This window comes from Cherax quadricarinatus, chromosome 30, assembly GCF_038502225.1.
Source record: "Cherax quadricarinatus isolate ZL_2023a chromosome 30, ASM3850222v1, whole genome shotgun sequence".
In the NCBI taxonomy this organism is placed as follows: Eukaryota; Metazoa; Arthropoda; class Malacostraca; order Decapoda; family Parastacidae; genus Cherax; species Cherax quadricarinatus.
The window spans coordinates 31,420,613-31,442,838 of record NC_091321.1 but is presented as its reverse complement, the minus strand read 5'-3'; the positions used below and the strand labels follow the sequence as shown (position 1 = coordinate 31,442,838).

General features: G+C 43.6%; 1 protein-coding gene across 1 annotated transcript in view; it reads left to right on the top strand.

Moving 5' to 3' along the window:
• LOC128692796 (glutamate receptor ionotropic, delta-1-like) overlaps positions 1 to 22,226 on the top strand; it is an 89,292-nt gene that overhangs the window by 16,542 nt on the left and 50,524 nt on the right. The window contains exons 4-5 of the mRNA XM_070090137.1: positions 13,385 to 13,550; positions 13,807 to 13,992. Coding sequence (XP_069946238.1) covers positions 13,385 to 13,550; positions 13,807 to 13,992 — 352 coding nt within the window. The remainder of the gene's footprint in view (positions 1 to 13,384; positions 13,551 to 13,806; positions 13,993 to 22,226) is intronic.

Sequence of the window (22,226 nt, the reverse complement as noted above, 5' to 3'; positions counted from 1 at the left end):
TGCTTTTTAAATATAAATTTAATTTATGCAATATGAGTATATCGGAATATTTTGCTGGAGTGAAGAAAAATTACGCTTCTCCAAGGTCTCCTAGAAATATAATTATGTCGTTAGAAAGCTCTAAACCGGAGTTGTCGATTCAGAGCTTCAGGTCAAATGGCTAGCAGAGGAGGTGCAATGAGTTAGTTTTATATGAAAAAAGGTCTAGAGTGAATTTGGATTAATTTTTATAAATATATCAGAAAGATGGGAAGAGAAAAGTATATAAGTGTATTGAAGCTAAGGCCAAACATAAATTCCACGTTTGTGTGTGTGTGTGTGTGTGTGTGTGTGTGTGTGTGTGTGTGTGTGTGTGTGTGTGTGTGTGTGGGTGGGTGGTTGCAGGAGTCGATTCACCGCTCCTGGCCCCGCCTCTTCGGTAGTCGTCCCCTCATGGAAGGTTCCTTGATGTTGGTGAGGGGCTCTTGATTTAGGGAATTGGATCTGTGCTCCAGTTCCCCAAATTAAGCCTGAATGCCTTCCACATCCCCCCCCCCCGGGCGCTGTATAATCCTATGGGTTTAGCGCTTCCCCTTTGATTATAATAATAATAATAATAATCGGTAGTCGTCACTAAGTCACTCTCTCCCTGCTCCAAGAGCCTTCACATACTTCTTAAAAGCTATTTCCACTACTTCACTCCCAGATTATTCCACTTCGTAACAACTATAAGGCTAAACAAATACTTCTTTTCATTCCTATGCCGCTTGTTTCTGAGAACCATCTCTGAAACGTTCTAGCTTTGTCCATCTTGTCAATTCATCTCAGTATTTTATACATCGTTATCATGTTCCTATGTCCCTCTTGTTTACCTGTGTCGTCAGGATGAGTTTCCTTAACCTCTCCTATAGCTTCCGGACTAGTCTTGTTGCAAACCTTTTGCAATTTCTCTAATTTCTTGACGTGCTTAACCATGTGTAGGCTCCATCCTGGTGCTGCATAATCCAACATGGGTCTGACGTACACGGTGTACAGTGTCGTAAATGACTCCTTACTTAGATATCGAATCATATGCTGCACCAGTAATTGGTTGTGTGCTTCAGGGGATGTGCTCAGCGCAAGATCCTTCCGTCATGCCATTCACATATACAAGAAGCGGCACCGTTCTTAGGACTGACCCTTGAGGAAATCCGCTCGTTAATGCCTCCACTTTGATATCTCGTCACGTACAGAACCAACTGGAGGAAACAATCTCCTTGACTTGGTTCTTGCCAACAAAGATTCACTAATTAATAATCTTGAGGTTAATGATGAGCTTGGGGAAAGCGATCACAAATCACTTAGTTTTAATATATCATGGAATTACTCGGATAACTGCAATCAAATGTCTGTCCCAGATTTTCGCTTGGTCGACTTCATGGGCCTGAAAAATTACCTGGGTGGCCTAAATTGGGATGTCCTGACAATGGGTCAGGTAGGTGATCTTGGTTGCCAATATGACGTTTTTCAGAGCATAGTTCTAGCTGCCCAGACAACTTTTGTTCCGAGTAGGGAAATCAGATCTAACAAAAATGATCCCAAATGAACAATAGATAAAAACTTCTCATTGGTCAAAAGAGAGGCATATATAGGCGTATCAAAAGAGGGGATGGGCAGTTAAGAAATCAATATATTCAAATAAAGAGAAATAAAGAAAGGAATAAGGAAAGCAAAAAGGGATTATGAGGCTAAGGTCGCAAGGGATTCAAAGATTAACCCAAAAGGGTTCTCTCAGGTATGCAGAAGTTAGATTAGGGACAAGATTGGCCCACTTAAGAGTAACTCTGGTCAGATCACTGACAGTGATAAGGATATGTGTGAAATTCTAAATACCTACTTCCTCTCAGTTTTCACCCAGGAAAATACTAGCGATATTCCTGAAATAATAGATTACGTAGAAGAGGATGATAATAAACTATGTACGATTGCGGTAACTAGTGACACGGTCCTCAGACAAATAGAGAAACTAAAACCTAACAAATCCCCAGGCCCTGATGAACTGTTTGCAAGGGTGTTAAAGGAATGTAAAGAGGAACTTAGCATACCTTTGGCTAATCTTTTCACTACAAACTGGCATAATGCCTGTTAAGTGGAAAATGGCAAATGTAATACCTATTTACAAGGCAGGTGACAGGTCCTTGGCTTCGAACTATAGACCAATAAGCCTTACCTCCATAGTGGGAAAATTTATGGAGTCAATAATTGCCGAAGCAATTCGTAGTCATCTTGGCAGGCACAGATTGATTAATGAATCTCAACACGGTTTTACAAAGGGGCGTTCCTGTCTTACGAATTTACTAAAAATTTTCACTAAGGTGTTTGAGGAGGTAGATCATGGTAATGAATATATTGTGTATATGGACTTCAGTAAGGCTTTCGATAGAGTTCCACACCAGAGGCTATTGAGGAAACTTAAGGCACACGGAATAGGAGAAATTTTTTCCTGGGTAGAGGCATGGCTGACAAATAGACAGCAGAGAGTTTGCATAAATGGGGAGAAATCAGAATGGGGGCACGTCACAAGCGGTGTTCCTCAGGGGTCAGTGTTGGGCCCGCTGTTGTTCACAATTTACATAAACGAAATAGATGAGGGAATAAATAGCGACATAAGCAAATTTGCTGATTACACCAAAATAGGCCATCCAATTCATTCTAATGAGGACACTAGAGCACTCCAGGATGATTTGAATAGGCTGATGCAATGGTCGGAGAAGTGACAGATGCAGTTTAATATGACAAATGCAAAGTTCTAAATGTTGGACAGGTAAATAACCATGCCACATATAAACTAAATAATGTAGATCTTAATACTACTGATTGCGAAAAGGATTTACGAGTTCTGGTTAGCAGTAATCTAAAACCAAGACAACAGTGCATTAGTGTTCGCAATAAAGCTAACAGAATTCTTGGCTTCATATCTAGAAGTATAAATAATAGAAGTCCTCAGGTTGTTCTTCAACTCTATATATCCTTGGTTAGGCCTCATTTAGACTATGCTGCTCAGTTCTGGTCACCGTATTACAGAATGGATATAAATGCTCTGGAAAACGTACAGAGGAGGATGACCTCATGTATCAGAAATCTTCCCTATGAGGATAGACTGAGAGCCTTGAATCTGCACTCTCTAGAAAGGCGTAGAATTAGGGATGATATGATCGAGGTGTATAAATAGAAAAAAGGAATAAATGAAGGGGATGTAAATAGCGTGCTGAAAATTTCCAGCCTAGGCAGGACTCGCAGCAATGGTTTAAAGTTGGAAAAATTCAGATTCAGAAAGGATATAGGAAAGCACTAGTTTGGTAATAGAGTTGTGGATGAGTGGAACAAACTCCCGAGTACAGTTATTCAGGCTAAAACGTTGTGTAGTTTTAAAAATAGGTTAGAGAAACACATAAGTGGGTGGGTGCGAGTTGGACCTGACTAGCTTGTGCTGCTGGGTCTGGTGCAGTGCTCCATCCTTGAGTGGAGATGATCAGACTGGGTGGGTCATTGGGCTAATCCGGGGGGGGGGGTCAGTGGTCTATTCCTGGGGGACATGGACCTGCTCCGCATGGGTCAGTAGGCCTGTCGCAGTGCTCCTTCTTTCTTATGTTCTTATGTGCCGTCACTCTTTGTTTTCTTCCTGTCATGCAATTTCTGATCCATTATAGTGCTTTTCCTGATATTCCTGACTGTTCCTCCCTACTTTTGTGACACGTCTCTTGTGCGGTACTGTGTGTGTGTGTGTACTCACCTAGTTGAGGTTGCGGGGGTCGAGTCCGAGCTCCTGGCCCCGCCTCTTCACTGATCGCTACTAGGTCACTCTCCCTGAGCCGTGAGCTTTATCATACCTCTGCTTAAAGCTATGTATGGATCCTGCCTCCACTACATCGCTTCCCAAACTATTCCACTTACTGACTACTCTGTGGCTGAAGAAATACTTCCTAACATCCCTGTGATTCATCTGTGTCTTCAGCTTCCAACTGTGTCCCCTTGTTACTCTGTCCAATCTCTGGAACATCCTGTCTTTGTCCACCTTGTCAATTCCTCTCAGTATTTTGTATGTCGTTATCATGTCCCCCCTATCTCTCCTGTCCTCCAGTGTCGTCAGGTTGATTTCCCTTAACCTCTCCTCGTAGGACATACCTCTTAGCTCTGGGACTAGTCTTGTTGCAAACCTTTGCACTTTCTCTAGTTTCTTTACGTGCTTGGCTAGGTGTGGGTTCCAAACTGGTGCCGCATACTCCAATATGGGCCTAACGTATACGGTGTACAGGGTCCTGAACGATTCCTTATTAAGATGTCGGAATGCTGTTCTGAGGTTTGCTAGGCGCCCATATGCTGCAGCAGTTATTTGGTTGATGTGCGCTTCAGGAGATGTGCCTGGTGTTATACTCACCCCAAGATCTTTTTCCTTGAGTGAGGTTTGTAGTCTCTGACCCCCTAGACTGTACTCCGTCTGCGGCCTTCTTTGCCCTTCCCCAATCTTCATGACTTTGCACTTGGTGGGATTGAACTCCAGGAGCCAATTGCTGGACCAGGTCTGCAGCCTGTCCAGATCCCTTTGTAGTTCTGCCTGGTCTTCGATCGAGTGTATTCTTCTCATCAACTTCACGTCATCTGCAAACAGGGACACCTCAGAGTCTATTCCTTCCGTCATGTCGTTCACAAATACCAGAAACAGCACTGGTCCTAGGACTGACCCCTGCGGGACCCCGCTGGTCACAGGTGCCCACTCTGACACCTCGCCACGTACCATGGCTCGCTGCTGTCTTCCTGACAAGTATTCCCTGATCCATTGTAGTGCCTTCCCTGTTATCCCTGCTTGGTCCTCCAGTTTTTGCACCAATCTCTTGTGTGGAACTGTGTGTGTGTGTGTGTGTGTGTGTGCGCGTGTGTGTGTGTGTGTGTGTGTGTGTGTGCGCGCGCGTGTGTGTGTGTGTGTGTGTGTGTACTCACCTATTTGTTGTTGCAGGGGTCGAGTCATAGCGCCTGGCCCCGCCTCTTCCCTGATTGCTACTAGGTCCTCTCTCTCCTTGCCCCATGAGCTTTATCATACCTCGCCTTGAAGCTATGTATGGTTTCTGCCTCCACTACGTCACTTTCTAGGCTATTCCACGGCCTGACTACTCTGACTGAAGAAATACTTCCTAAAATCCCTTTGATTCATCTGAGTCTTCAACTTCCAGTTGTGACCTCTTGTGTCTGTGTCCCTTCTCTGGAACATCCAGTCTTTGTCCACCTTGTCTATTCCGCGCAGTATTTTATGTCGTCATCATGTCTCCCCTGTCCAGTGCCGTCAGGTCGATTTCCCTCAACCTTTCTTCGTAGTGCAATCCCCGTAGCTCTGGGACTAGTCTTGTTGCAAACCTTTGCACTTTCTCTAATTTCTTGACGTGCTTGACTAGGTGTGGATTCCAAACTGGTGATGCATACTCCAGTATGGGCCTGACGTAAATGGTATACAGAGTCTTGAACGAATCCTTACTGAGGTATCGGAACGCTATCCGTAGGTTTGCCAGGCGCCCGTATGCTGCAGCAGTTATCTGATTGATGTGCGCCCCAGGATATATGCTCGGTGTTATACTCACCCCCAGATCTTTTTCCTTGAGTGAGGTTTGCAGTCTTTGGCCATCTAAACTATATTGTCTGCGGTCTTCTTTGCCCTTCCCCAATCTTCATGACTTTGCATTTGGCAGGGTTAAACTCAAGGAGCCAGTTGCTGGACAAGGCTTGTAGCCTGTCCAGGTCTCTTTGTAGTCCTGCCTGATCCTCATCCGATTTGATTCTTGTCATTAACTTCACATCATCTGCAAACAAGGACACTTCTGAGTCTATCCCTTCCGTTATGTCGTTCACATATACCAAGAACAGCACAGGTCCAAGGACTGACCCCTGTGGAACCCCGCTTGTCACAGGCGCCCACTCTGATACCTCGTCGCGTACCATGACTCGTTTTTGCCTCCCTGTCAGGTATTCTCTGATCCATTGCAGTGCCTTTCCTGTTATGTGTGCCTGATCCTCTAGCTTTTGCAGTAACCTCTTGTGAGGAACTGTGTCGAAGGCCTTCTTGCAGTCCAAAAAAATGCAGTCGATCCACCCCTCTTTTGTCTTACTACTGTGACCTTGTCATAAAACTCCAGTAGGTTTGTGACACAGGATTTTCCTTCCCTGAAACCGTGCTGGTTGTCAATCATACACTTGTTTCTTTCCAGGTGCTCCACCACTCTCCTGATGATTTTCTCCATGACCTTGCATACTATACACGTTAGTGATACAGGTCTGTAGTTCAGTGCCTCATGTCTGTCTCCCTTTTTAAAAATTGGGACTACATTTGCCATCGTTCATACCTCAGGGAGTTGCCCAGTTTCAATTGATGTATTGAAGATCTTAATGGCACACTCAGTATCTTTGATCCCTCTTTAAGGACCCACGGAGAGATGTCTGGTCCCACCGCCTTTGAGGTGTCAAGTTCGCATAGCAGCTTCTTCACCTCCTCCTTGGTTATATGTACCTCATCCAGCACTTGCTGGTGTACTCCCCTGTTCTGATTTCCTGGAGTCCTACTGGTTTCCACTGTAAATCCTTTTTTAAATCTCATGTTGAGCTCCTGACATGCCTCTCGGTCGTTTCTTGTGAACTCCCCATCACCCTTCCTCAGTCTGATTACTTGGTCCTTGACTGTTGTTTTCCTCCTGATGTGGCTATACAACAGCTTCGGGTCAGACTTGACTTTCCATGTTATGTCATTTTCAAATTGTCGCTGAACCTCCCTTCTTATCTGTGCATATTCGTTTCTGGCTCTTCGGCTAATCTCTTTATTTTCCTGAGTTCTCTGTCTTCTGTACCTTTCCCATTCTCTAGTACACCTAGTTTTTGCCTCCCTACACCTTTGGGTGAACCAAGGACTCGCTTTGTTCTTCCCAATATTACTGTTTCCCTTGGGAACAAACCTCTCCTCTGCCTCCTTGCATTTTGTTGCCACATAGTCCATCATTTCTTGTACTGATTTTGCTGTCAGTTCCCTCTCAGACTGAATGTCTTGTAGGAAGTTCCTCATGCCTGAGTAATTCTCCCTTTTGTAGTTTGGTTTTTCCCAACCTATTCCTGCTACTCTCTCCACTTTAAGCTCAACTATGTAGTCGAAGCACAGAACCACATGATCACTAGCTCCCAGGGGCCTTTCATACATGATATCCTCGATGTCCGAACTACTCAAGGTGAATACAAGGTCCAGTCTTGCTGGTTCATCCTCTCCTCTCTCTCTCTGGTAGTGTCTCTAATATGTTGATGCATGAGGTTTTCCAGTACCACATCCATCATCTTGGCTCACCATGTTTCGGGACCCCCATGGGGCTTCAGGTTTTCCCAATCTCCTTGTGACTGAAATCACCCATAACTAGTAACTTTGCTCCCCCCATGTGTACTCTCCTGGCCACCTCGGCCTCCTGCAGTTCTGTGGTGGGTTGTACATTACTGCAATTATCACCTTATGTCCCTCAGACTGGATTGTTCCTACTAAGTAGTCCCTTTCGCCCGTGCCATCCATTCCTTCCATTTTCACAAAACCCTGCTGGTTTTTAATGAGCAGTGCAACTCCTCCTCCCCCTCTCCTCCCTCTGTCCTGAGGATTTTGTATCCGGATGGAAAGATTGAATCTGTTATTATTCTGGTGAGTTTTGTTTGTTAGTGCTACTGTGTCTGAGGATGTCTCCTTGATTCTTTCATGCCACTTCTCATACTTATTTGTTATTCCATCTGCATTTGTATACCACACCTTCAACTTCTTTTCTGAGACTGTGGTCTGGGAGGTATATTGGGGTTGGGGAAGTGGGAGACCTGATAAGGAACTATGGGTGGTTGCTGTGGGGGTGGAGCTTGTAATGCAGTGGGTGGGGGCATTGGATATGGCATGAGTGTTTTGGTTTAGAGTGTTTGGTTGCACTGGGGTTGGCCTGGTTGAGGGGCTTCTATAGGAAGTTGTGAGGGAGGCTGTATTTGATCTTCTTCCTGGGTCTGGGATCTCCTGTCTGTCTCCTCCATTCCCTCTCTTTCCTCCTTTCGCCTTTGTACCATCTCTCTCAGTTTCTGCCTTTCTTCTTGTGTTCTGTCGTGGTCGAGATACACCTTCCTGTATGCCGGCATGTCCCTTAATCGTGCTTTCTCCTGCAGGATCCTATTTAGAGTCGATTGTGCCTCGAAGGTCACTTTCACTGGCCGGGTCCTTTTTTTTACAAACCCCCCTATTCTCCGAAAATTTTCCAGCTGGGTCATGTCGTCTTCTCCTATTGCTTTTATGATGATTTCAATTGCTTTTTTTTCCCTTGTTTTCTTGCTTCATATGTTTCCCCTTCAACTTCCTGGAGCCCATACACAAAGATTGACCTCACCCTTTCATTCTCCAACTGCATATCCTTGTGTATCCCCTCATTCAATTTAATTTCCACCATTACAGCTTTCCTTTCTTCAGTTTCACTAGCTAATGTACTTGGGCTCAGTGGCCTGTCATTTTCCCTTCTCGGCTTTCCCTGGGCTCTGCTGTGGTCTGTTAGGGCCTCCACATATAGCTTAGCTCTTTCATTTACTACAGTCTCCTCTGATAGAGCTTCTACATGCAGTTTTGCTCCTTCTTTCCCTACAGTCCCCTTATGTGTGACTGAGGTAGCAGTTTCTGATGTCAATCTCAAAATGTTCTTTAGTTCTTTAGGCTGTTTCAGATTTTTCAGTTCCTGTTCTAAACTCTGTATCCTAGCCTCTGCTGCTTTGACTTGCACCTCCCACTTCCTGCTTTCCAAATATATCCTCTCTTCTATTCTCAATATAAGTTCTTCTAGTTTCTTTTCCCATTCATGTTCCCTTTTTATGAGCTCTGCTGCCCAATCCTCCTGTCCCTTGGTTTTCCTTCCTGCTCTCTGGCAGCCCATTTTTGTTTTATTTTGATTGCCTCAGATTGGGAAACCTATGTAATTCTGTGTTAGGTTAGTAGTGTGTTTGTCAGAGTGTGGGGGGGGGGGGAAGGTAGAGGAGGAACTGTGGTTATGTGGAAGAGGGGTGGGGAGGGGGATTTAGGGGGGAATATAGGGAGTGGGAAGGAGGGAGAAGAAAGTGGGTGAATGGAAGAGGGAGAGGGGGAAGGGGGGAGAGGTGGGGAGGGGGAGGGTGAAAGAGGGAGGGGTGGGATCAGGGGAAGGTGTGAGATGTTGGTGGGGTAGGGGGGAGTGTATGCGAGAGTCTGGGTATGTGTGTGTGTATGTGTGTGTGTGTAATTATGTGTGGGTTTGTGTCTGAAAAGTAGGTGGATTGTGTGTTGGAGTGTAATGTGGAGTCTTGATCGCTTGCCTGACCACAACTTCTTGTGACCTGACCCCCACCCTCCTGGGAATTGACCTGCGCCTACTTACAATGTTGCCGTTATGCCTTGTTCCATAGATTACAAATTGCTATTCCTTATTGAATACTTGAGTGCCTATTCTTTATCGTCTATGAGAGTTGACCCTTCACAATCAGCTTGGCGGTTAATTGGAACCTGGAACTCCACACCCATACAACCACTCATAGGTGATTACAGTACTTGTAATGCAGCTGTAGCAGCCTGTAGATTGTCCAGCTCAATGTGACGTCCTGGCGTAGATCCACCTCGATTTCTTCTCGTTATATAATGTACCCTGTTCACTGTATTTCTCTCACTGGTGTGTGTGTGTGTGTGTGTGCGCGTGTGTGTGTGAGGGTGTGTGTGTATCCTCCAGAGTCGTCAGGTCGATTTATCTTCACCTCTCCTCGAAGGATATGCCTCTTAGCTCTTGGGCTAGTCTTGTTGTAAACCTTTGCACTTTTTCTAGTTTTCTTACACGCTAGGTATGGGTTCCAAACTGATGCTGTATAATCCAATATAGGCCTAATGTACACGGTGTACAGGGTCCTGAACGATTCCTTATTAAGGTGTCGGAATGCTGTTCTGAGGTTTGCTAGGCACCCGTATGCTGCAGCAGTTATTTGGTTGATGTGCACATTTGGTTGATGTGCCCGGTGTTATAATCACTCTATGATCCTTTTCCTTGAGTGAGGGTTGTAGTCACTGACCCCCTAAACCGTACTCCATCTGCGGTCTTCTTTGCCCTTCTCCAATCTTCATGACTTTGTACTTGGTGGGGTTGAACTCCAGGAGCCAGTTTCTGGACCAGGCCTGCAGCCTGTCCAGATTCCTTTCTAGCTCTGCCTGGTTCTTGTCCGATTGAATTCTCCTCATCAATTTCACATCAACTGCAAACAGGGCCACTTCTGAGTTTATTCCTTCCAACAAGTCGTTCGCAAATACCAGAAACAGCACTGGTCCTAGGACTGACCCCAGTGGAACCCCATTCGTCACAGGCGCCCACTCTGACACCTCGCCACGTACCATGACTCGCTGTTGTCTTCCTCCAGCTTTTGCACTAATATCTTGTGTGGAACTGTGTCAAACGCCTTCTTACAGTCCAAGAAAATGCAATATACCCACCACTCTCTCTCTCTCTCTCTCTCTCTTGTCTTACTGCTGTTACCCTGTCATAGAACTTCAGTAGGTTTGTGACACAAGATATCCCATTCTTGAAACTGTGCAGGCTGTCGTTGATAAGCTCATTCCTTTGTAGGTGCTCCACCACACCTCTCTTGATAATCCTCTCCCTGACTTTGTATACTATACATGTCAGTGACACTGGTCTATAGTTAAATGCTTCGTGTCTCTCCTTTTTTTTAAAAACTGGGGCTACATTTGCTGTCTTCCCTACTTCAGGTATTCACCCTGTTTCGATAAATGTGTTGAAGATTGTGGTTAGGGGGTACACATAGCGCCTGTGCTCCCTCTCTCAGGACCCACGAAAAGATGTTATTTGGTCCCATTTCCATTAAGGTATCTAACTCACTTGGCAGCCCCTTCACTTCTTCCTCGGTTGTATGTATTGTGTTCAACACTTGATGGTGTACCCTACCTTTCCGTCTTTCTGGAGTCCCTTCCGTCTCCTCTGTGAACACTTCTTTGAATCTCATGTTGAGCTCCTCACATACTTCGTTGTCGTTTCTTGTGATCTCCCCTCGTTCCTTCCTCAGCCTGATTACCTGGTCCTTGACTGTTGTTTTCCTCCTGATGTGCTATACAACAGCTTCGGGTCAGATTTGGCTATCGCTGATATGTCATTTTCGTATTGTCGTTTGGCCTCCCTCCTTACTTGTGCATATTCAATTCTGGCTACACTACTGCTCTCCTTATTTTCCTGGGTCTTTTGCCCTCTATTCTTCTTTCATTCACTAGCACAGTTGGTTTTGGCCTTTCTACACCTTTGGGTGAACCAAGGGCTCATCTTGGCTTTCTCGTTATTTCTGTTACCCTTATGTGCAAACCCCTCCTCGGCTTCCTTGCATATTGTCACATATTCCACCATCTTGTTTTCTTATTTCCCTGCCAGTTCTCATTTGACTTCATTCTTCCTGCCCTTCCTGCTTCCCTCTCCACTTGTAATCTAGTATGTACTCAAAGCTCAGAGCCATGTAATCACTGGCCCCGAGGGGGTCTTTCATATGTGATGTCCTCAATATCTGCACTACTAAAGGTGAATACTAGGTCCAGTCATGCTGGTTCATCCTCTCCTCTCTCTCTGGTAATGTCTGTTACGTGTTGGTACATGAGATTTTCCAATACCATCTCCATAATCTTAGCCCTCCACGTTTCTGGGCCCCCAAGTAGCTCTAGGTTCTCCCAGTCGATTTCCTTGTGACTGAAGTTACCCTTAATCAGCAGCTTTGTCCTGCTCACATGAGACCTTCTGACCACTTCAGCCAGTGTGTTAACCATCTCTCTATTACTCTCATCATACTCTTGCCTTAGCCTCCTGCTGTTCTGCAGTGGGTTATACATCACTGCAATTACCACCTTGGATCCTCCAGATGGAAGTGTTCCTATTATGTAGTCTCTTGCTTCTGTCTTTTCTCTCCAGTTCATCAAAATCCCTTCAGCTTTTGATGAGTAGTGCCACTCCTCCACTCCCTCTGTTCCCTCTGCCTTTTCTCGGGATCTGATATCCCTTTGGAAATATGGCATCTGTTATCATTCCTGTGAGCTTGATTTCTGTGAGAGCTATAATGTCTGGTGATGCCTCTTTCACTCTTACATGCCACTCCTACTTGTTATTCTATCTGCGTTTGTGTACCCTACCTTCAGTTTCCTCTCCAACACTATGTTCTGTGGGGTCTGTGAGGGTTGGGGACCTGGCAGTGTGCTGTGGAATACTACGGCATAGTGGGGTTGGGGCAGTAAGTGTGGATTGTGGTTTGTGTTGGGATAGTGTATTTGGTTGTGGGGTTCTGAGGGTGGTTCTGTGTGTGCTTGAGCTTGTTACTCTGCCCTGCTCTGGTTGTCATCTGCTAATTCTGTCCTTGTCTCTTTTCCTAGCCCCTTTCGTTTCTATGTCCTCTCCCTCAGCTGCTGTCATTCTGTTCTTGTTCTGTCTTAGTCTAAGAACATCCTCTTATATGTTGATGATTCCTTCAGCCATGGTTTCTCTTGCAGGATCCTGTTCCACAGTTTCTGTCTTGAATATCAGTCTGACTGGCTAATTTCTGAAAATTCACTGTCTCAGTCATGTCCTCCTCGCCTAGTTTTTTGATGTTTACAATCTCCTGTTTTTCTTCCTGCCATCTTTCACTGTGTGTCTTCCTCTCACTACCCTGCAGCCCATGAATAAACACTGACTTCTCCCTCTCCTTCTCAAATTGCCTTTCCCTCTGTGTTTGTGGGTCCTGTTTGTACATGGCCATAGTCTCCCTTATTTTTTCCTGTAACTCTTGGTGGCATGGTCGTGCCTGTGAATGGGACTTATCCTCCTCTCCACCATCTCCTCCCTCCCTTAATGCTATTCCTGCTCCCAACTGCTCTTCCCCTTCATTCTTCGGCTCTGCTTGGTGGACTGATAGGGCCTTAGCATAAGTCATGTCTCCTTCCTTTCTGCTGGGCTTCTCATTCAGTAGGGATGTACCTGCTTCAGGTGCTATGTCTCCTCTAGGCAATAGCCCTATAACTCACTTCAGCCTATTTACCTCATATTCTGGGGCCCATATCCTGGTTTCTGCAGCTTTAGCTCATGATTTCTGTTTCTTCTTCTCTGCCTCCATCCTCTTCTCCATTTTTTGCAGAAAGCTCACCTAGTTGCTCTCCCACTCTTGTTACATCCTTTTGCAATGCGTGGTGGTAGTGGCTGATGGTAACGATGTTAGTAGCGGAATAGGCAGCATATGCTACAAGTGTTGGTACAAACGAGTGATGATACAAGCGATGATGTAGGCGGGTGGCATTGGTGGTTGATGATAATTGTGTTGGTGCAGCTGGGTGATGGTACAGGTGTTGGTGCTGATGCAGGTTGTTGGTAGTGGTGGGCGCCGTGGTGACAACAGGTGATGGGTCGTGGCAGGTAAAGGTTGCCGGGACTTGGAATAGCAGCAGCGGCCTAAGGATCTTCACACCACTTTGGCCAGAACCGCCAGCCACCCTGAACGCCAGACACATCAGAGCAACCTGCATCAATGTAAGCCGACAATTACACTTTATTTTCAGTCACCTTCAATGTGACAATCTTCCCGTCCTTTTTAGGCAATAAATTAACTTATTATGGCCACATACGAAATAATGTATCAGTTTTCAATATATGTCTCTAATTCAAATGCTAAAAGTCACGGAACAGGATCATAAAACTATAATTCTCCTACGTGTTGTTAAGATAAGTTTTGATGTTAATTTTGTTTTGCATAATTACTTCATCAGCACTTAATGTGCTTTTCCAGAAACCAGAGGTGTTTATGGTGGGGAACAGTGTAAGACTGGACGATGCTAGAGGCTACATAGTGGAAATGATGCATCTCATGCGACAACACCTCAATTTCACTGAAGTACTGGTGCTCGCAAAAGGCTTTGGCCTCTTCTTGTCCAACGGATCATTCGACGGCATGACCGGGGTGCTGCAGCGAGGGGTGAGAACTCCACAAGTTCTATTTGAACCTGAAATGTCTTTACTGAGGGTGCAGAAGTACTCTAATAGGCTACTGCAGTGAGAGATAAGTACTCGAAAAATTAGAAAGTAGATACTCGGCCCAGTACCTACTTCTCAGTTTCCCAAATGTGCACCTATTTCTTAAATAAAAATTCTCTCACTCTTCAATAAATACTTTTAACTAAAGGATGGATTAGAACTTTGTTTTTATATTCCTTGAATTACATTGTTTGTTCAGCCTTGAATACTTCCATATACAAAAAAATCATTACTTGTGTCCAATTATATGATTTTCTTCGTATGCAAGACTACATGTTGCTTTAAAATAAATGAAGACTTCTAGGATAAGGAGTCTTTATATAGTTTTATTTGATGCTAGAACTACTCTGTAAATGATGTTATTATTACCATATTATTGATGTCTTTTTCTTGTTTGGGCTTCTTGTTGTTTAACAGAGGTTTGTGTGTAATTGCCAAAATTAGTTTTGAACCTCCGGTGAATAACTGTGCTGGAAAATAGTTTTGCAATTTCCCAAAGTTTTAGATTAGAATTTCCTTCAAGCTCTTTACTCTTCTTTCTTGTTGATTCGTCGATATTCTCCCGGCCAGGGCCTTTTCCAAGTGGTGGCCAGGCCTTGGCTCCCTTTCTAGGGAGTGTCTGAGACCTAGTTTCCCATGGGAAGAGGCACAAGTACCCCCTCATTTTGAGACCAACTATCCCCAGGCCTAGCCACATTCCCCGCCCTCACGGGGCTCGTAGGGAGAAGCTAGGCCTCGCGGGTCTGCCATCCACGCCCCAAGGAGGCTAATGGGAATGGCAGGCTTGTGAGCTTGTGTCGATGCTTCAAGCTCTATGTTTTCAAGCTAAACATGGTAATGTTACCAGCAATATAGACAGGGCTTATACACAAAGATATTCTTAAATACTATTCATCAGTTCTCCCCAAAGTAATAAAGAAAACTAAACAACTGTACTACTCCAGCAGATTCACTGACACAAGAGATATAAAAAAGACCTGGAAAACACTTTCCCAGATTCTGGGGACCCACAAACTGAAAAAAACAAGAATATTGTCCTAACTAAACCTAATGAAACACCACTGCATCCCACTGATACAGCTAACAAGATAAACGACTTCTCAACCATAGGATCTAATCTCGCCAGTAAAATCCCACGTACCAACGCCCGTGCCGGGGACTACCTAGATGGGAAATTCCCAAATTCCTTCTATTTTGTATCAACTAAGCTCACGGAAGTCACCGAGATTATAAAGTCACTTAAAAATAACTCTGGGAATCTGTTTCACGTCCCACCATTATTGTACAAGCGAGCGGTCCATGTCCTTTCGTATGCTATTACATTACTTTTTAACAAGTCACTAGAAACTAGCACTTTCCCGACACTACATAAAGGTGGTGACCCTACAGATGCAAACAACTATAGGCCAATATCAAACTTACCATTGCTATCCAAAATCTTTGAGAAACTCGTGCACAGGAGACCATATTCACTTATAACGTCACAAAACATACTCAACCCTGCCAATTTGGATCCAGGAAAAATAAAAGCACTAATGATGCAATTGTAAAAATGCTAGACCTGCTTTACACAGCATTGGAAAAGCTTTTGACACAGTAGACCACGGCATCCTGCTCCACAAACTTGACCATTATGGTATAAGAGGCCATGCGCTTGCATATTTCAAATCCTACCTTACTAATAGATATCAGTATGTCACCATTAAAAGACACAGCATCATCAACACGGTCACTTGATACTGGAGTGCCGCAGGGAAGAGTCCTTGGTCCCCTGCTCTTCCTCATTTACATCAATGATCTTCCAAACGTATCCCAACACCTGAAACCCATTCTCTTTGCTGACGACACGACTTACGTCATCTCCCACCCTAATCTTGCCACCCTCAACACCATTGTTAACGAGGAGCTGTAAAAATATCGACTTGGATGACAGCCAGTAAACTTACACTTAACACTGACAGAACCTACTATATTATGTTTGGTAGCAGAGCAGGTGTTGCGCAACTTAACATTAAGATCGACAACACTCTAATTGCCAGACATAATGAGGAGAAATTCCTAGGCCTATACCTCGACAACAACCTGAATTTCAGCACCCATATCAAACACATAACAAAAAAAGTATCCAAAACGGTTGGGATCCTCTCCAAGATACGATACTACGTACCGCAAACTGCCTTTCTCACACTATACCATTCACTTATATATCCATACCTCACCTATTTTATTTGTGCTTGGGGATCAACTGAAGCAGCACATGTAAAGCCAATAATAACCCAACAAAAAGCTGCAGTAAGAATAATCACTAAATCCCATCCCTGGCAACACCCTCCCCCCACTCTTCATAGATCTAAACTTACTCCCTGTTCAGAACATCTTCGCTTACTACTGTGCAATCTACGTCTACAGGACCTTAAATTCCAATATTAACCTTGACCGAAAACGCTTTCTTGATAGTTGTGACAGGACCCAGAGGCATATCACCAGACACAAACATCTCTATGACATTCCCCGTGTCCGACTAAACCTTTACAAAAATTCAATGTATGTCAAAGGCCCTAAAATCTGGAACACCCTACCTGAAAACTCTAGAACTGCAGACACATTCATCACCTTCAAAACTACCGTTAGTAAACATCTTATCTCCCTGATACACCCCGACAACTAACTACATGATAACCACCTGGTGGTTCACACTTACTCACTCTCCCATTTGACTATAAACCCAGAAATACGAATCTTAATCTTAAAATAATGATTCCTAACTAGTCATAAGTATGCCTGTGATACTCCAATAAAGAAACTATGTATTGTGCCAAAACAAAAGCATTCACATTGCTAAACTCACAAACTATAATGTAGTCACTTAGCCTTAATACCAACTTACTCCATAATCTGTAATAATTTAAAGTTTAGAATTAAACTAAATCTGCCCGAAATGCCTAGCCATGCTAGGTGTCCTAGTGGCCCTCTCTGTAATTAGTATTTTCTAACATGTAAACCACACAATATCCAAATTCTGTAAAACCTGCATTGTAATCCTTACAGAGAATAAACTTGATTGATTGATTGATTGATCTCTTTTTTCTTGTCCTTCCACTGGGACGTATTTTTTTTTATGAGGCTTAAATCTGGATCTTTATAGTTTACTAAACCTATCTTTTTCTGTCTCATAAACACGCTAGATAACAGGGATATCTTGCTACTCCTACTTACACTTTGGTCACACTTCACAGACACGCACATGCATATATATATATATATATATACATCTAGGTTTTTCTCCTTTTTCTAAATAGCTCTTGTTCCTCTTTATTTCTTCTATTGTCCATGGGGAAGTGGAAAAGAATCTTTCCTCCGTAAGCCATGAGTGTCGTATGAGGCGACTAAAATGCCGGGAGCAATGGGCTAGTAACCCCTTCTCCTGTAGACATTTACTAAAAAAGAGAAGAAGAAAAACTTTATAAAACTGGGATGCTTAAATGTGCGTGGATGTAGTGCGGATGACAAGAAACAGATGATTGCTGATGTTATGAATGAAAAGAAGTTGGATGTCCTGGCCCTAAGCGAAACAAAGCTGAAGAGGGTAGGGGAGTTTCGGTGGGGGGAAATAAATGGGATTAAATCTGGAGTATCTGAGAGAGTTAGAGCAAAGGAAGGGGTAGCAGTAATGTTGAATGATCAGTTATGGAAGGAGAAAAGAGAATATGAATGTGTAAATTCAAGAATTATGTGGATTAAAGAAAAGGTTGGATGCGAGAAGTGGGTCATAATAAGCGTGTATGCACCTGGAGAAGAGAGGAATGCAGAGGAGAGAGAGAGATTTTGGGAGATGTTAAGTGAATGTATAGGAGCCTTTGAATCAAGTGAGAGAGTAATTGTGGTAGGGGATCTGAATGCTAAAGTAGGAGAAACTTTTAGAGAGGGTGTGGTAGGTAAGTTTGGGGTGCCAGGTGTAAATGATAATGGGAGCCCTTTGATTGAACTTTGTATAGAAAGGGGTTTAGTTATAGGTAACACATATTTTAAGAAAAAGAGGATAAATAAGTGTACAAGATATGATGTAGGGCGAAATGACAGTAGTTTGTTGGATTATGTATTGGTAGATAAAAGACTGTTGAGTAGACTTCAGGATGTACATGTTTATAGAGGGGCCACAGATATATCAGATCACTTTCTTGTTGTAGCTACACTGTGAGTAAAAGGTAGATGGGATACAAGGAGAATAGAAGCATCAGGGAAGAGAGAGGTGAAGGTTTATAAACTAAAAGAGGAGGCAGTTAGGGTAAGATATAAACAGCTATTGGAGGATGGGCTAATGAGAGCATAGGCAATGGGGTCGAAGAGGTATGGGGTAGGTTTAAAAATGTAGTGTTAGAGTGTTCAGCAGAAGTTTGTGGTTACAGGAAAGTGGGTGCGGGAGGGAAGAGGAGCGATTGGTGGAATGATGATGTGAAGAGAGTAGTAAAGGAGAAAAAGTTAGCATATGAGAAGTTTTTACAAAGTAGATGTGATGCAAGAAGGGAAGAGTATATGGAGAAAAAGAGAGAGGTTAAGAGAGTAGTGAAGCAATGTAAAAAGAGAGCAAATGAGAGAGTGGGTGAGATGTTATCAACAAATTTTGTTGAAAATAAGAAAAAGTTTTGGAGTGAGATTAACAAGTTAAGAAAGCCTAGAGAACAAATGGATTTGTCAGTTAAAAATAGGAGAGGAGAGTTATTAAATGGAGACTTAGAGGTATTGGGAAGATGGAGGGAATATTTTGAGGAATTGTTAAATGTTGATGAAGATAGGGAAGCTGTGATTTCGTGTATAGGGCAAGGAGGAACAACATCTTGTAGGAGTGAGGAAGAGCCAGTTGTGAGTGTGGGGGAAGTTCATGAGGCAGTAGGTAAAATGAAAGGGGGTAAGGCAGCCAGGATTGATGGGATAAAGATAGAAACGTTAAAAGCAGGTGGGGATATAGTTTTGGAGTGGTTGGTGCAATTATTTAATAAATGTATGGAAGAGGGTAAGGTACCTAGGGATTGGCAGAGAGCATGCATAGTTCCTTTGTATAAAGGCAAAGGGGATAAAAGAGAGTGCAAAAATTATAGGGGGATAAGTCTGTTGAGTATACCTGGCAAAGTGTATGGTAGAGTTATTATTGAAAGAATTAAGAGTAAGACGGAGAATAGGATAGCAGATGAACAAGGAGGCTTTAGGAAAGGTAGGGGGTGTGTGGACCAGGTGTTTACAGTGAAACATATAAGTGAACAGTATTTAGATAAGGCTAAAGAGGTCTTTGTGGCATTTATGGATTTGGAAAAGGCGTATGACAGGGTGGATAGGGGGGCAATGTGGCAGATGTTGCAAGTGTATGGTGTAGGAGGTAGGTTACTGAAAGCAGTGAAGAGTTTTTACGAGGATAGTGAGGCTCAAGTTAGAGTATGTAGGAAAGAGGGAAATTATTTCCCAGTAAAAGTAGGCCTTAGACAAGGATGTGTGATGTCACCGTGGTTGTTTAATATATTTATAGATGGGGTTGTAAGAGAAGTAAATGCGAGGGTCTTGGCAAGAGGCGTGGAGTTAAAAGATAAAGAATCACACATAAAGTGGGAGTTGTCACAGTTGCTCTTTGCTGATGACACTGTGCTCCTGGGAGATTCTGAAGAGAAGTTGCAGAGATTGGTGGATGAATTTGGTAGGGTGTGCAAAAGAAGAAAATTGAAAGTGAATACAGGAAAGAGTAAGGTTATGAGGTTAACAAAAAGATTAGGTGATGAAAGATTGGATATCAGATTGGAGGGAGAGAGTATGGAGGAGGTGAATGTATTCAGATATTTGGGAGTGGACGTGTCAGCGGATGGGTCTATGAAAGATGAGGTGAATCATAGAATTGATGAGGGGAAAAGGGTGAGTGGTGTACTTAGGAGTCTGTGGAGACAAAGAACTTTGTCCTTGGAGGCAAAGAGGGGAATGTATGAGAGTATAGTCTTACCAACGCTATTATATGGGTGTGAAGCATGGGTGATGAATGTTGCAGCGAGGAGAAGGCTGGAGGCAGTGGAGATGTCATGTCTGAGAGCATTGTGTGGTGTGAATATAATGCAGAGAATTCGTAGTTTGGAAGTTAGGAGGAGGTGCGGGATTACCAAAACTGTTGTCCAGAGGGCTGAGGAAGGGTTGTTGAGGTGGTTCGGACATGTAGAGAGAATGGAGCGAAACAGAATGACTTCAAGAGTGTATCAGTCTGTAGTGGAAGGAAGGCGGTGCAGGGGTCGGCCTAGGAAAGGTTGGAGGGAGGGGGTAAAGGAGGTTTTGTGTGCGAGGGGCTTGGACTTCCAGCAGGCATGCGTGAGCGTGTTTGATAGGAGTGAATGGAGACAAATGGTTTTTAATACTTGACGTGCTGTTGGAGTGTGAGCAAAGTAACATTTATGAAGGGGTTCAGGGAAACCGGCAGGCCGGACTTGAGTCCTGGAGATGGGAAGTACAGTGTCTGCACTCTGAAGGAGGGGTGTTAATGTTGCAGTTTAAAAACTGTAGTGTAAAGCACCCTTCTGGCAAGACAGTGATGGAGTGAATGATGGTGAAAGTTTTTCTTTTTCTGGCCACCCTGCCTTGGTGGGAATCGGCCAGTGTGATAATAATAAATAATCTTAAGCATACTATATTTGGTATGTAAAGTTATTTATATCATATCCAGCGTCTGCCTCAGAAGCTTGTGAAGCAGATAAGCTTTGCTGTATCACTTTGTGTAACTTACAGATGTCTACCCTTAAATGGACCCGTTTTCTATATGAGCGGAGACTCATAAGATAATGTTCGTGGCCTGGCTGTTTTTCTAATACTATAATATTCAATCTTTCCGACCATGGGTATTGGTATGCCTCCCATCTCTCTACTTCACTCCAGATAATGTGCTTCTTGTTATCATATTTGCTTAGACCTCCTCTTTTCTGCAACATTGCAGAAAAGAGGATGTGTTGATTGCAACACGAAAAGCCTAGAGCTATCATTCAACTCCCTCCTTGGATGTTTTGCATCTTGTATCGTGCCTAATAAGTCGAAATTGCCGAATAGGCCAAACTCTCTTAAAAATTGAACTTATTAAAAAGAATTACATACGACGAACGACACCAAGGAAGGTAAGAATATTGTTGTTGTTGGGGATAGCCAAGTTAGGTATATGGATAGGGCGTTCTGCTTGAAGGACAGGAGTAGGAGACAGAGAGTTTGCTTTCCTGGGGCTGGGATGGAGGATATTATTAGCCGTCTGGATGACATCATGAGAGGTAATGGGGGCAATCCTATTATCTGTCTCAGTGCTGGAGGCAACGATGTTGGCAAACGTAGGAGTGAAGACCTGATTAGCAGGTATAGGTCAGCAATAGAAATAATTATGAGTAAGGGTGGGAACCCTGTCATATGTGGTATTTTGCCAAGGAGAGGAGTTGGAAATGAATGGTTGTCCAGGGCAATTGTTGTCAATTGCTGGCTGGACAAATACTGTAAGGAAAATGCGGTAACATTCATTGACAACTGGGACCTCTTCTATGGCAGAAATGACATGTATGCCAGGGATGGGGTTCACTTATCTAGGTCTGGGGTGGTAGCACTGGCAACTGCAGTGGAGGGAGCAGTTAGGACTTTAAACTAGGAATAGTTAGTGGTATGGGTTTTGGCAGGAAAACAGTGAAGTCCCAGTGTAGTAATATTACGAGTTCTAGGGGAACTAGTAATAAGCAGAACGAGGTAGATATTGAAAAGCCAGGGACTTTGGGTGATAAGGACAGTAATAGGTTTAGTAGAAAAACAGAAATCAGCAGGAAGGGTAAAGAGAAAGGAGAGTCTTTCAATGTTTATTATGCTAATTGCCGTAGTGCTAGGAATAAGATGGAGGAGTTGAGATTAGTTGCTAGTGCAGGTAACATTGATGTATTTGCCTTAACTGAGACGTGGTTTAATTCAAAAAGTCGGGACATGCCTGCGGAATGTCATATTCAGGGTTTTAAATTGTTCCAAGTAGATAGAAGTATCGGGAAGGGGGGTGGGGTGGCATTGTATGTCCGAGATCGCTTGAACTGTTGCATAAAAACGGGTATTAAGTCTGAAGTAACACATACAGAGTCTGTTTGGATAGAATTTTCAGAGGGGCATGAAAAACTGATTTTAGTTTTCTGAACACAATAC